General features: G+C 41.7%; 1 protein-coding gene and 1 pseudogene across 1 annotated transcript; both read left to right on the forward strand.

Annotated features, from left to right (window-relative positions):
- Positions 1 to 721: 721 nt before the first annotated feature.
- LOC104104856 (DEAD-box ATP-dependent RNA helicase 35-like) lies at positions 722 to 3,254 on the forward strand (annotated as a pseudogene).
- Positions 3,255 to 3,748: 494 nt separating this feature from the next.
- LOC104104857 (major strawberry allergen Fra a 1-2-like) lies at positions 3,749 to 4,783 on the forward strand. The gene is made up of 2 exons (XM_009613047.4): positions 3,749 to 4,217; positions 4,333 to 4,783. The coding sequence occupies exons 1-2, from the start codon at positions 4,037 to 4,039 to the stop codon at positions 4,629 to 4,631; spliced, it is 480 nt and encodes a 159-aa protein (XP_009611342.1). The 5' UTR covers positions 3,749 to 4,036; the 3' UTR covers positions 4,632 to 4,783.
- The last annotated feature ends 11,825 nt before the right edge of the window (positions 4,784 to 16,608 follow it).

The raw sequence follows: 16,608 nt of genomic DNA on the forward strand, positions 1-16,608 counted from the left end.
TTTTGGAACTCTAGCACACGAAAGTTCTAGCATAATATGCAGGATATTCCAGCACATTATGTTGGAATCTCATATGTAAAAAAATCGAATTATGCTGGAATTTTTTCGGATTTTAAGGATATTTTTATTCAAATTTTATCTTTACATGAAAAAATGACTAAATTTTGATTATTTTTGAAACTGTGGCTATTTTTAAATTACCAGTTGTAAATCTCACTATTTTTTATTTTTTCCAACAAATACCATATCCAAAATCCGACCCATGAGATTTAAAAACCCAACCGAATAGGAGTCGCGGGGAATTAGCTCTCTGGACTCTTCTAGGAGTATTACAAAAAATCAGTTTCTCTGCATCTTCATAGGGTACAGCTCATTGGCAGACCACGTAAATATGGCATGCACATTCCTCATTTCTCTTTCGGTTCAAATTTTCCCTTTCACCATTCTGTGATAATTTAAAATTGGAAATTTTATTGCAATTAATTCGATTCTCCGAAGCGTTTTATTGGGTTTTAGCAGATTGTACTATTGATTCAACATTTACTTTTGGTTATGACTTATGACTCGCTGTAGTTGGTTTTGCTTTGCTGTTAATGATAGCTTTATAAACTGTGCTTGGGTCCTTCATTTTTTCACAATGTCACTGATGATTACCGTGTTAGAGTGTTAAATAAGATTCAAGTGCTACTTCAGATGTGTTAACACATCCTTGTTGTTGTTGCAGGAGATGGAGGATGAGGATGATTATGTTGAATATGTACCTATTGCAAAGCGTCGAGCAATTGAGGCGCAAAAGATCCTTCAGCGCAAGAGAAAATCTTCAGTTTTGGAAGAGGAAGCGGAAAAATTGAAGCTTGTTGAGGCTAAGCCGAGTTTGCTTGTGAAGGCCACTCAGCTGAAGAAAGAGCAACCTGAGATTAGTCCAACTGAATAAGTAGTCCTGCAAGAGAAGGAGATGATTGAGCATTTATCTGATCGAAAGACTTTGATGTCCGTTCATGCACTAGCTAAGGGGATTACTTATACGGAGCCTTTGTTCACTGGTTGGAAGCTGCCATTCGCCATCAGAAGAATGTCAAAGAAAGCATGTGATGTAATCCGAAAGCAGTGGCATATTATTGTGGATGGCGAAGATGTTCCTCCACCAATAAAGAATTTCAAGGACAATGAGGTTCCCTGAGCCCATTTTGAAGAAACTTAAAGCGAGAGGGATTTTTCAGCCCACACCAATTCAAGTGCAGGGCCTTCCTATTATTTTATCAGGTCGCGATATGATAGGTATAGCTTTTACAGGCTCTGGTAAAACATTGGTTTTTGTCTTGCCACTTATTATGGTGGCTTTGCAGGAAGAAGTTATGATGCCTATTGCTCCCGGGGAAGGACCATTTGGCTGGATTATCTGTCCGTCTAGAGAGCTGGCTAGACAGACATATGAAGTTATCGAACAATTTTTAGAACCACTGAGGGAGTATGGTTACCCTGAATTGAGGCCTTTGCTGTGTATTGGTGGAGTTGATATGAAGTCCCAAATTGATGTTGTAAAGAAGGGAGTTCACATTGTGGTTGCTACACCTGGAAGACTCAAAGATATGTTAGCAAAGAAGAAAATGAATCAGGTATGTACCTAATCTTGCAGATCGGTTATTGAGGTAGTATTTTTTTATATCTTTCTAGTAGTCGTCCTTGTTTTTCTATGCGTTGGAGTCTAATGTGTTCATCTGGCTGGGATCTCGTTGATCTCAAATATATAAATACTAGATGAACAGATGAAGAGTAATCAAAACCTTTTTCCCTAGCTTGTATAGTATAGAGAGTTTGTGTTACACTGAGCATCTCATTTTCTTATACTTAACCTCTGATCAATCAATTATTTGGCGTTGCCTGCTCTCACCATCAGTTGTCATCTGTTGCTTCTTTCCTGGTTGTTTGCTATTCCGCATAATATTTGGTGCTGTCCCATATCTACACCGTGCCTTTGAGAGTTCAGACACTTATATAGATGGAAAACTGTTTGTGGGAGCATTTTGCTCACAGCATAGGTATCTTCTTTTTCAGCCAAAGTCAATTTTAAACAGTGGGAATTACTGACTGACTACTAAATGCTAATTTGAGTCCATGCGCTCAGAGATTGTATATGTCAGTATATAACTTGATTAATCTCTCCATTGATTGTTGATTTGCTTCTTTTTCTTTACTTTCTTATAATGTATGTCTGCGAAGTTTGCGGTGCCTACCGTAGTGTTGGTTTTTTGCAGATACTTGACACTAGATGAAGCAGACAGATTGGTCGATCTTGGTTTTGAAGATGATATTAGGGAGGTGTTTGATCATTTCAAAGCTCAAAGACAAACCCTTTTATTTTCTGCTACAATGCCCACGAAGATCCAGAATTTTGCAAGAAGTGCATTAGTTAAACCAATAACTGTGAATGTGGGGAGGGCTGGAGCAGCCAACCTTGATGTGATTCAGGAAGTGGAATATGTAAAGCAGGAAGCCAAGATTGTTTACCTTCTTGAGTGCTTACAAAAAACTCCACCTCCAGTTCTGGTTTTCTGTGAGAATAAGGCTGATGTGGATGATATCCATGAATATCTTCTCTTAAAAAGAGTTGAAGCTGTGGCTATTCATGGAGGCAAGGATCAAGAAGAGAGAGAATATGCAATTGCATCATTTAAATCTGGCAAGAAAGATGTTCTGGTTGCAACTGATGTTGCTTCTAAGGGGTTAGATTTTCCTGATATTCAGCATGTAATAAACTACGATATGCCTGCTGAAATTGAAAACTACGTGCATAGGATTGGACGAACGGGAAGATGTGGAAAAACAGGAATTGCCACAACCTTTATCAACAAGAATCAGAGCGAGACGACACTTCTTGATCTAAAACACTTGTTACAAGAAGCAAAACAAAGGATCCCTCCTGTCCTTGCGGAGCTCAATGATCCCATGGACGATGTTGAGGCAATCACGAATGCGAGTGGAGTAAAGGGTTGTGCATATTGTGGTGGGCTTGGTCATCGTATCCGTGACTGCCCCAAGCTAGAGCACCAAAAGAGCGTGCAGATTGCCAATTCAAGGAGAGACTACTTCGGGTCTGGAGGTTACCGTGGAGAAATTTAGTTCCCGTTCTTATTTGCACTCTGCAAAATGTATCCGCTTTTCCTTCTAGCTTGATGTTGATGATAGTCACTAATTGGTTTCTCAATGTAAAATGTAAAATTCATGGTTAATCTAAAAGTCATTGTTTCTTGAACGATCTTGGATGTTTAACTTGAATCCAGATGTATTTTAACGCTATACAGATGTGAACGTCTATTTTAGATTCTCTAGTGTATTTTTTTCTTTCATAAATTCGGCTTGGATCGATGGAAAAAAATACAACATTATCTTCGGTCTAGGTCATATAAACAGAGTTAAAGATTGAAAATATTTCTCGGTTGTCCTTGTCTCTTGACACACTCATATACACATACGAAATTGATGATTATTCTACTAGAAAGAAACAATTATGAATTGATTCCTTTATCCACTCAATGACCAAATCCTGATCTATCAAGCGACTCGGTAGTACAATAAAATACAAACTATTTTCTGTTTTCACTTGATAAAAGTGTAGTGGGGATTAGGTGTACCCTATGAAAAGAGAAAAAGAAAGAAAGAAAGAAAGAAGAGAAATCTTGAAGACAGGCCAAAAACAAAAATCCTTAAAAATTGGATGGACCATTTCCTAGTTCATGTATACAAAATTAAGAAATCAAATAAAGATCTAAATTCATTTTGAACAAGTAAATCCAACCAAGAGCATATAAACAGAGGACAAACAGATCCTTCAGCTATAGCAATTATACAAACTCTGGAAACCAATGTAGACAAGCAAAAGCATATATTTGGCCTGCCATGAAAATGACCACAAGATTATATAATTCCAGGACTCGAACCTATATAAACTCTAATATATTCCATTCTTTTTGCATCAAACAAGAAGATCTCCCCTACAAAAATTCCGACTCATTTATTTTCTTCTAAGAACCAAAAAATGGCAGTCACCACCTTCACTGAGGAACACACTTCCCTACTCCCCCCCAAAAGAATATTCAAAGCCTCCATTATTGATTCTCATAAGTTGATCCCTAAGTTGATGCCACAAGCTATTAAAAGCATTGAAGTTCAAGGCGATGGCGGTGCTGGAAGTATTAAGACCATCAATTTTCCTGAAGGTACAATCATCAAATTATTCTTTATTTTTGTGCAAAAGTCTGCTTAGTTGAATAACATTCCTGAAGAAAATGAGAACTATGATCTTATTTTTTCTTCTTCTTTTGGTTCGTATAGGGGGCAAGTTTAAATCCATAAAGTATCGTGTTGATGAGCTTAACGAGGAGACATACACGTATAAATACACATTGGTTGGAGGTGATGGATTGGTAGACAACCTTGAGAAAATAAGTTATGATGTGAAGTTTGAGCAGTCAGCAGATGGTGGTTCCATATCTAAGGTGACTAGCACATACTATACTGTGGGAGATTTCAAGCTCAATGAAGAGGAGATCAAGGCAGGCAAGGAGAAGGTCTCGGCTATGTTCAAAGTTGTAGAAGCTTATCTCCTTCAAAATCCTGAAGCCTATGCTTAAGAGTTGCTATGTTATGGGATGGTTTTTTCTCTATGGATTCTAAGTTTGTTCTTCATGGTTGTGACTGCAATAAGTATCTTCTGATCTTCAATAATGTTGTTGGCAGTTCTCATGGTTAAAGTACTGAGAATCTTAAATATTTTCCTACTCCATCTTCATTTGTCATTTGCTCAAAAAAGTTGAAAAAGATGAGTAATGGTTGCTGATTACTTGAAGCGAAAATCCTTACACTGGCAATGTAGCAAGTAGCAACAATAATAGCTCCTTCATTGAAACTTATTGCTATATTCTCTGTAACGTACAAGAGCATAGTCCTTAAACGCGTAAAAGAAAAAGGGGCCTGGGAAAGTGACTAGTGACAGTGACAATTTCTCTTCTAACATAATGCTTCTAGTCAAAGTACATATAATTTCAGATGATTGAAGAATTTGCTAAGACATAATATAAATAAGTAGATAAAAGCGTTCTCTCTATAATAGTTTAATGTGATGACTCGCCATGTCATCATGCCACATAAGTACCATTTGGCATATATTAATGCCATGTGGAAGCTTACATAGGAGGAATGCTTGCATTTGTGAGAAGATTCTAGAGAAGTATGGACATTTCCTTTGGAAGATCCTAGATGTTTATGGATTTGTTAGGAAAGTCCTTGGAATCTTCTAGGCTTGTAGAGAATTCTAGAGAAAGCCCTTATCTTGTAAATATTAAGGACTTGTGTAACAATTAATATTTGCACACTAGCCCCTAGGAGACTAGTATATAAAGGAGGCCATTCATTTGTAATTCATCAAGCAAACAATTCAATTTCTCTCTAATACAAAGCTTCCATTAACAATTCTCTTGTGTTCTTTCTACCATTCTCTTAGCGATCTTGAGTGTAGTAAGGCTGACTTGGCATAACAAGAACGTGAGCAAATTGTCAAGTGCCGCACGTGTACTTAGTTAATTACTAAGGACGTGACAACGTGGTATCAGAGCAAAGGTTGCGACTAAGGGAATGGCGAACGACGGAGAAATTAACGCTGCCAACACTCAAGCCAACGTCATCCAGGATGCTGCTGGCAAGAGCGGCCGTAACAAAAAGAGAAATGCCACCAACAAGGGCCAGGAGGTGCCACCCGAGGTTGTGTCAAACGAAGGGTGTCACGCCCCGAACCTAGGAGCGAGACAAGCACCCGGTGCCTCACCTAACCTGGCGTACCAAATTGCGACTAAGGGACTCTGAACATATAATGTCATACTTTGGCCATGGGGCCACCTTGCAAGACAATTTGCGAAGCAAAATATAAAACTGAATGGAAACTAGCGCTAACTAAACATCAATATAAAGCTAGGCCGACAAGGCCGTCATAGCTACTACAGCTGACAAACCATTAAATATACATACCAGGCCTACAAACCCAACATACTGCACTAACCAACAGGATATGTCTACAAGCCTCTACTGATAGATATATTGTGATCGGAACAGGGCCCCGACCTACCCATATTATATATATATAAATACATACATAAGATGCACACAAAAACCTAGACCCGATAACTCCGAAGGATGTGGAGCTTACCGATCAGGCTAAACTCTGGAAACACCTACTGAGGAGGTCTACTCGTCTGTCTATCTGAACCTGCATGCATGAAATGCAGCGTCCCCGGAAAAGGGACGTCAGTATGAAATAATGTACCGAGTATGTAAGGCAATAACATAACTGAAAATCGAAACTGAACTGATAATATAATAACTGGAAGTAACAGGGAGTCAAAGATGATCTGGAGATATACTTACCTGCTGATAGTGACTAAACTCCTTCAATATAGTAAGTAAAATAAATGTCCGGCCCTATAAGGCTCGGTACGTGTAAATGCTCAGCCGTAGTAGGCTCGCTCATAGGCGCTCGGCCATACTGTGCTCTGTATCTCGGCCATCCTGGGCTCGCTCATAGGCGCTCGGCCACAGTAGGCTCGGTATATATAACTTACCATCTGATCAGAGGTTGCCCAATAGGGGCCTGCCCACCGATTATAGCTCGATGGTGGTGAAAATAGTGTAATACTGTATATATATATAGACCCTCTGCTCTCTTGACTGAATAAAGACAAAACTAAACTGAATATGAAGTCTCGATAAGGAATAATATTGTAACTTATGAGACTAGAATAATGTGAATAAATTCATGAATACGAACTTCTCTTTATGTCTCATTATTAACACATGTAGCTACGAGATCATGCCAAAATGAAGGAAGGGCTTAGCCTTAACATACCTTATCACAATCTTTCCAATCACCAAGTTGAACTCACCTCTTCGCACCTTAATCTACAAGAATGATAATAATACTATCGTTAAATTACGAAAGGTACAACTATCGCACAATGAACGACAAACTTATTTTGTATTAAAACGGGCAGCATCTCCCCTATAATCCTTACTTCCTCCAAATTCAAGATAACACCAACAATACAAGAACAGAACAATGACAACATATATACATCATTTTCCAGCCCTATATACACCATCAAATACTACAAAATAACCCAACACACCCCAATCTCTTCATACACAAAACGACCACCGTAGTAGTGTCAAACGACCTGAAAATGTTATGACGAACGACCAGCCAACCACCCTACATTTATATGGTGTTTCTACACCCCCTTCCTCCTCCAAAACTCCACAAAACAGTAGTAAAACACGCAGCCCAACAGCAACACAAAACAGTCCACAAAACAGTCCGCTACAAGTGAATAACTCGAACTCACGGCTTCCGATCACCGTCCCGTGAGTTCTCACAAGTATAGAACGACTTACCATGAATTTATAGAAGAAAAACTGGATGAAAGAGAGCAGTAAACTCACCTTATTTGTTGGATAACTCAGCTCCTATCTTGGTTCTTCAAACTCTAGGTTTTACCTCCAATTAGAACTTGAAAGGGAGAGAAAATCAATTAGGGTTTGTGGGAAATTTTTGGGAGGATTCTTTGCAGAGCTTATGTCTGGTTATTATGCTCTATTTTAAGTCTAATATATGAAGAAAATAGGCCTTTAAAAGGCCTCTTTGGACGACCCGAAATGGCCCATTTTTGGGCTTTCATTTAAGCAAGTAGGTGACACACCTACTTGTCACCTAGCAGCTTGCGCAGTATCGCAAAAATGCCCATATCTCACTACTCCGATGTCATATTGACAAACGGTTTAATGCATTGGAAAATAGACTCATATATCTTTAATTTGATGGGTGGAACACCCCATAACTCTAAGTATATTGGGAGAAAATTGCAGTTACATTTGACCCAAAGTTTCAGTAAAACTTATGAGTGTAACTTGTGATGACTTTCATCGACTTTTGTTCCACAACTCGCTTGACATTAAAACATAACACACGGATGTCATACGACTAATATAAATCATAACATAATCTCCTTATCATGTTAATCACCCTAGTCTCACCCCAAAGGTACATGTTATAACATTCCCAACTTGTCGACTTTCGACGAAACATTGTTTTATTCAATTGCTTTAGCTTCTGAACTGTCCAACCCTCTTTGTACTTGTTGTTCATGATCTTCAATATTTGTAACCTCATAGGTAACATGATTAACTTACTTTATATACTTTTAAATATTATCTCATTTTTGGTCCTACATTAGTTTGCTTACGACGCATTTTTACGTACAAAAATATAGGGTGTAACATCACTCCCCCCTTGGGAACATTCGTCCTCGAATGTTTACTCTTAGAGACTTTGGAAAATTTTGCCAGAGTATCCTTCGTACACTAGGTTAAAACCAACCTGCACGCAGCCAGAAAACATACTATGCATGCCACACATGGCCAATCTTTATAAATAGCAGCAATTTGCCTCACCGACCGTAAATCATAAATATTGAAAGTGAAAAATAAAAGCTTACCTGATGACCTACTAGCCTGAATAGAGCTGTGTTGTAGCATCCCATCTCGAGCCATATCTTCAGTTTGAAATAGGTGGGGGTATTTAGACTTCATTTCTCCCTCCGATTCCCATGTCATCTCTTCTACATTCTTGCTCCTCCATAAAACCTTCACGGAAGCTACCTCCTTATTTCGTAGCTTGCGGATTTGTCGGTCTAGGATGGCAACTGGAATTTCCTCGTATGACAAGTCCTCTGTAATCTGTACATCATCCGTGGGCACCACTCGGGTAGGATCGCCAATGCACTTCCGTAGCATAGATACGTGAAAAACCGGATGGACAGACTCCAATTCTGAGGGCAACTCTAACTCATAAGCTACTTGGCCCACTCTCCGAATGATCCTATAAGGCCCAATATACCGTGGGCTAAGCTTGCCTTTCTTGCCAAACCTCATCACGCCCTTCATAGGTGATACCTTTAAGAATACCCAGTCGTTAATCCTGAACTCTAAGTCTCGTCGCCGCATGTCAGAATATGACTTCTGACGACTCTGAGCTGTCAACAGTCGCTCCCGGATAAGCTTTACTTTCTCTATGGCCTGTTGAACCAGGTCTGGCCCATATAACCCAGATTCCCCAACATCAAACCACCCTATAGGAGATCTGCACTTACGCCCATACAAAGCCTCGTACGGAGCCATCTGAATACTGGAGTGGTAACTGTTATTATATGCAAACTCGATAAGAGGTAGATGTTCATCCCAACTTCTTTTAAAATCCAACACACATACTCGTAACATATCCTCGAGCGTCTGAATTGTGCGCTCGGCTTGTCCATCAGTCTGTGGATGAAAAGCTGTGCTGAGATTCACCTGAGTCCCTAGACCTCTCTGAAATGACCTCCAAAAATGTGCTGTAAACTGAGCCCCACGGTCAGATATAATAGAAACTGGTACTCCGTGTAGCCGTACTATCTCCTTAATATATAACTTTGCATAATCTTCTGCTGTATATGTAGATCTGACCGGTAGGAAGTGAGCTGATTTCGTGAGCCTATCGACTATCACCCATATGGAATCGAACTTACGATTAGAACGAGGTAAACCCGTGATAAAGTCCATGTTTATCGCCTCCCATTTCCATGTCGGGATCTCTATAGTCTGCATTAGCCCTCCAGGCTTCTGGTGCTCTACCTTCACTTGCTGGCAACTAGTACATTGGGCGACAAACTCAGCAATGTTCTTTTTCATATCGTTCCACCAGTACACATCCTTAATGTCATGATACATCTTCGTCGACCCAGGATGGATGGAATACCATGAATAATGTGCCTCTGACATAATCCTGTCTCGTAGCCCTGCTACATCTGGAACACACAAACGACCCCTATATCTGAGAACCCCATCTCCCTTTAGCTCTAACAGTGGCTTCTTCTGCTGCGGAACTCGCTCTCTCAGCTCGACCAACTCTGGGTCCTCGTACTGCCTTTCCTTGACTTCCGCTATGAGGGATGATTTTGTAGTGTTTTGGAGTACAACTCCACCATCCTCAGAATCTACTAACCGAATCCCCAACGAAGACAATTGATGAATCTCTCTAGCTAATTGTCTTTTCTCGGGATCTACATGTGCTAAGCTACCCATAGATCGGCGACTTAATGCATTTGCTACAACATTAGCTTTCCCTGGATGGTAGAGAATGTTAACATCGTAATCTTTTAATAACTCAAGCCATCGCCTCTGTCGCAAATTCAACTCTTTCTGCTTGAAGATATATTGTAGGCTTTTATGATCAGTAAATACATCAACATGAACACCATATAAATAATGCCGCCATATCTTAAGTGCATGGACAACCGCAGCTAACTCGAGGTCGTGGGTCGGATAATTCCTCTCGTGCTTCCTCAACTGCCTTGAAGCATACGCAATTACCTTCCCATGTTGCATCAGGACACATCCTAACCCGACACCTGATGCATCACAATACACGGCATAACCCTCTAGACCCTCTGGAAGTGTTAGAACTGGAGCCTGAGGTCAACCTGTTCTTAAGCTCTTGGAAACTCCGCTCATAAGCCTCTGTCCATTGAAACTTAGTTTCTTTCTGTGTCAACTTCGTCAATGGTGCCGAAAGGGAAGAAAAACCCTCTACGAACCTCCGATAGTATCCTGCTAAGCCTAGAAAGCTACGAACCTCTATCGGAGTGGTAGGTCTAGGCCAATATTTCACGGCCTCAATCTTCTGAGTGTCCACCTTTATCCCTTCATCTGATACAATATGCCCCAAGAATGCTACAGACTTCAACCAGAACTCACATTTAGAAAACTTAGCATACAACTTACGATCACGGAGGGTTTGGAGTACCGCTCGCAGGTGGTCCGCATGCTCATCCTCTGAACGGGAATAAACCAGAATATCATCAATAAATACTATCACGAACAGATCTAAAAATGGCCGGAATAGGCTATTCATCAAGTCCATAAATACAGCGGGTGCATTAGTCAACCCGAAGGATATGACAAGGAACTCGAAGTGGCCATATCGGGTCCTGAAGGCTGTCTTCGGAATATCTTTTTCCCGAACTCTGACCTGGTGGTACCCCGACCTCAAATCTATCTTTGAAAAGCATCTAGCCCCCTGCAACTGATCAAACAAGTCATCGATCCTTGGAAGTGGATACTTATTCTTAATAGTTACCTTGTTCAGCTGCCTATAATCGATACACATCCTCAGCGAGCCGTCTTTCTTCCGCACAAATAGTACTGGTGCACCCCAAGGTGAGGTACTGGGCCTGATGTAACCTTTCTCCAACAAATCTTTTAACTGCTCCTTCAACTCCTTCAATTCGCCAGGTGCCATTCTATACGGAGGGACGGATATTGGTTGAGTTCCTGGAAGCAAATCGATGCTAAAATCAATCTCTCGCTCTGGAGGAATACCTGGAAGCTCATCTGGAAACACATCTGCATACTCTTTGACTACGGGAATAGACTGAAGTGTAGGTATCTCAGCATCTGCATCTCTAACTCGCACAATATGATAAATGCACCCTTTTGCGATCATTTTCCTCGCCTTCAGATAGGAAATAAACCTACCTCTGGGTGTTGGTGTATTACCTACCCATTCAAGGACTGGCTCACCCGGAAAATGAAATCTGGCTGCCTTTGCTCGGCAATCAACTGTGGCATAGCAAGCTGCCAACCAGTCCATGCCCATGATAGCATCAAAATCCATCATCTCTAGCTCAACTAGGTCAGCTGAGGTCTGACGACTACAAATTGTCACCGTACAACCTCGGTAAACCCGTCTAGCAATAATCGATTCTCCGACCGGTGTAGATACCGCAAAAGGATCACTTAGTATTTCAGGCACTATACCAAACTTCCTCGCGACAAATGGGGTAATATACGATAAAGTAGATCCTGGGTCTATCAAAGCATAAGCATCGTGAGAGCAAATGGTTAATATACCTGTCACAACGTCTGGTGAAGACTCCTGGTCCTGTCGACCCGCTAAAGCATAGATACGGTTCTGATTACCACTTGAACTGGAACCTCTACCTCTGCCCCGACCTCTACCAGCCGAAGACTGAGACTCGCGCCCTGAAGGATGCACGGACATAGATGATCCTGTTGCTGAACTCGCTGGTTGTGCCATTCCCCCCGAATCTCTATTTGGGCAATCTCCCATCATATGCCCTAGACGCCCACATATATAACAAGCATCAGAACCTGCTCGGCATTGGCCCAAGTGTCCTCTACCACAGATGTCACACCGTGGAGGAAATGACCATGTCTGCGCAGATCCTCGCTGTCGCTGCAAACCCGATGCCCGTGAGCTCTCACCTGGTCCTGACTGAGTATAGCGGTCATACCTGTAACCCTGTAACCGAGGTGGCGGAGGCCTAGGTGGCCGTCCGAAGTACTGGGTCCTATAACTACCCTGAGATTGCTCCTGAGACCTGGGAAATCTCATCCTCTTACGTTGCCCTTGCTCAGCCCTCTCTGTACCCTGCTGCCGACGCCTACCCCTTTCTATATTCTGGGCGAATGCCTGAATCCGGGAGATATCCATACTATCCTGCAATGCAGCGGTGGCACATGCCTCGGTTAACTCTGGGGCTAACCCTGCTATAAACCTGTGAATCCTGTCCCGCATAGTAGCAACTATGGATGGTGCATATCTGGCCAATGAGTCAAAACGGAGACTATACTCTCGAACACTCATATTACCCTGCTTGAGGGCTAGAAACTGATCGACTCGAGCCTGTCGGATCTCCCGTGGTAAGTACTGGTCAAGGAAGGCATCTAAAAAATTCTCCCAAATAGCTGGAGGTGCATCACGTCCCCTGGACCTCTCCCATCCCTCGTACCAAAGGATGGCTATATCTCGGAGTCGAAAAGCTGCTAGCTCAACTGCCTCTTTCTCCGTGGCATGCATAACACGAAAGATCCTGTGAAGCTGATCTATGAAATCCTGCGGGTCCTCCCTCTGATCTGTCCCCGTGAACTCTGGGGGACTCAAAGCAATAAACTCTCGGACCCTTGAACTCCCAGACCCCTCAGAAGTTCCTGCACTAGCTGATGCCCTAGCCTGTTGCTGGGTAGCTACCAACTGTGTCAACAAATGCACCGCACTCCTCAAGTCCTGATCTGATGGAAGTGGAGGGGGAACTGGATGTGCGGTTTCCCTAGGAATCTCCGTAGTTGGTGGAGGAGCCGGTAATGGCTGAGTAGGGGTCTCACCTTGAGCCTCAGACTGGGCCCCATCTACTGGGGGTACCCTGCTGGTCCCCTCACCTACTGCTGTATCTCTCCTCTGGCTAGCCGTAGTCTTCCTAGTCACCGTCATCTGTGCATGCAAACACCAACACATAAGTTTAATTCAAATTTCCTATAACTCAGTTCTATAGCACGATTTAGATTTCAAAGAAGGGTAACCAACTCCTAAATGACCCGTAGTTCCCTGCTTATATAATGTGGTGCACAACACATCTATAAACAAGACCCTACTAGACACGGCTTGTAGACTTCCTAGGACAGAACTGCTCTGATACCAAGTTTGTCATGCCCCGAACCTAGGAGCGAGACAAGCACCCGGTGCCTCACCTAACCTGGCGTACCAAATTGCAACTAAGGGACTCTGAACATATAATGTCATACTTTGGCCATGGGGCCACCTTGCAAGATAATTTGCGAAGCAAAATATAAAACTGAATGGAAACTAGCGCTAACTAAACATCAATATAAAGCTAGGCCGACAAGGCCATCATAGCTACTACAGCTGACAAACCATCAAATATACATACCAGGCCTACAAACCCAACATACTGCACTAACCAACAGGATATGTCTACAAGCCTCTACTGATAGATATATTGTGATCGGAACAGGGCCCCGACCTACCCATATTATATATATATAAATACATACATAAGATGCACACAAAAACCTAGACCCGATAACTCCGAAGGATGTGGAGCTTACCGATCAGGCTAAACTCTGGAAACACCTACTGAGGAGGTCTACTCGTCTGTCTATCTGAACCTGCATGCATGAAATGCAGCGTCTCCGAAAAATGCAGCGTCTCCGGAAAATGCAGTTATGAAATGCAGCGTCCCCGGAAAAGGGACGTCAGTACGAAATAATGTACCGAGTATGTAAGGCAATAACATAACTGAAAATCGAAACTGAACTGATAATATAATAACTGGAAGTAACTGGGAGTCAAAGATGATCTGGAGATATACTTACCTGCTGATAGTGACTAAACTCCTTCAATATAGTAAGTAAAATAAATGTCCGACCCTATAAGGCTCGGTACGTGTAAATGCTCGGCCGTAGTAGGCTCGCTCATAGGCGCTCGGCCACAGTAGGCTCGGTATATATAACTTACCATCTGATCAGAGGTTGCCCAATAGGGGCCTGCCCACCGATTATAGCTCGATGGTGGTGAAAATAGTGTAATACTGTATATATATATAGACCCTCTGCTCTCTTGACTGAATAAAGACAAAACTAAACTGAATATGAAGTCTCGATAAGGAATAATATTGTAACTTATGAGACTAGAATAATGTGAATAAATTCATGAATACGAACTTCTCTTTATGTCTCATTATTAACACATGTAGCTACGAGATCATGCCAAAATGAAGGAAGGGCTTAGCCTTAACATACCTTATCACAATCTTTCCAATCACCAAGTTGAACTCACCTCTTCGCACCTTAATCTACAAGAATGATAATAATACTATCGTTAAGTTACGAAAGGTACAACTATCGCACAACGAACGACAAACTTATTTTGTATTAAAACGGGCAGCATCTCCCCTATAATCCTTACTTCCTCCAAATTCAAGATAACACCAACAATACAAGAACAGAACAATGACAACATATATACATCATTTTCCAGCCCTATATACACCATCAAATACTACAAAACAGCCCAACACACCCCAATCTCTTCATACACAAAACGACCACCGTAGTAGTGTCAAACGACCCGAAAATGTTATGACGAACGACCAGCCAACCACCCTACATTTATATGGTGTTTCTACACCCCCTTCCTCCTCCAAAACTCCACAAAATAGTAGTAAAACACGCAGCCCAACAGCAACACAAAACAGTCCACAAAACAGTCCGCTACAAGTGAATAACTCGAACTCACGGCTTCCGATCACCGTCCCGTGAGTTCTCACAAGTATAGAACGACTTACCATGAATTTATAGAAGAAAAACTGGATGAAAGAGAGCAGTAAACTCACCTTATTTGTTGGATAACTCAGCTCCTATCTTGGTTCTTCAAACTCTAGGTTTTACCTCCAATTAAAACTTGAAAGGGAGAGAAAATCAATTAGGGTTTGTGGTAAATTTTTGGGAGGATTCTTTGCAGAGCTTATATCTGGTTATTATGCTCTATTTTAAGTCTAATATATGAAGAAAATAGGCCTTTAAAAGGCCTCTTTGGACGACCCGAAATGGCCCATTTTTGGGCTTTCATTTAAGCAAGTAGGTGACACACCTACTTGTCACCTAGCAGCTTGCGCAGTATCGCAAAAATGCCCATATCTCACTACTCCGATGTCGTATTGACAAACGGTTTAATTGCATTGGAAAATAGACTCATAGATCTTTAATTTGATGGGTGGAACACCCCATAACTCTAAGTATATTGGGAGAAAATTGCAGTTACATTTGACCCAAAGTTTCAGTAAAACTTATGAGTGTAACTTGTGATGACTTTCATCGACTTTTGTTCCACAACTCGCTTGACATTAAAACATAACACACGGATGTCATACGACTAATATAAATCATAACATAATATCCTTATCATGTTAATCACCCTAGTCTCACCCCAAAGGTACATGTTATAACATTCCCAACTTGTCGACTTTCGACGAAACATTGTTTTATTCAATTGCTTTAGCTTCTGAACTGTCCAACCCTCTTTGTACTTGTTGTTCATGATCTTCAATATTTGTAACCTCATAGGTAACATGATTAACTTACTTTATATACTTTTAAATATTATCTCATTTTTGGTCCTACATTAGTTTGCTTACGACACATTTTTACGTACGAAAATATAGGGTGTAACAAAGGGCTTACATCCCAAGAACCATCTGCCACTGAGGCGAGCGAGGATGAAGTGGAGGTCCTGCCTGAGGACGTCTCGCTCGGTAAAGAGTGGGTGATGAAGATGAACGCGGGGATGGACGCCGTGGAGATCTTTGGCCAACCCTTGGGGAAGATGGAAGGCACCCTTAGTGTTCTTGAGGGGCACACTCTTGAAGAGATTGAGAGCATCCGAAATGACTTGGAGGGACGTACACAGACCGAGATGGAACTAAGGCAAACTATCACTGCCTTAGAGTGCAGACTCATGGAGGCTTTGAGTACTATCGATGCTATGAAGGCAAAGATAGAGTCACTCGAGGAGCATGTTAGTGCTGGCGTGACCGAGGCAGTTAGCAATGTTGTGGTGACGAGGGAGGCCAAGATCGAGGCTCCCAAACCCCCGGTGTTCAAAGGTGTTCGTGATGCGCAAGAAGTGGAAAACTTCCTTTGGCACTTGGA

The sequence above is a fragment of the Nicotiana tomentosiformis genome, chromosome 3, assembly GCF_000390325.3.
Source record: "Nicotiana tomentosiformis chromosome 3, ASM39032v3, whole genome shotgun sequence".
Taxonomy (NCBI): Eukaryota; Viridiplantae; Streptophyta; class Magnoliopsida; order Solanales; family Solanaceae; genus Nicotiana; species Nicotiana tomentosiformis.

Bases quoted from the DNA above. Each gene is read 5' to 3' on its own strand.
- LOC104104857 (XM_009613047.4), top strand. From the start codon at position 4,037: ATGGCAGTCACCACCTTCACTGAGGAACACACTTCCCTACTCCCCCCC. The intron at 4,218-4,332 runs GTACAATCATCA...TGGTTCGTATAG, and splicing joins GACCATCAATTTTCCTGAAG to GGGGCAAGTTTAAATCCATA.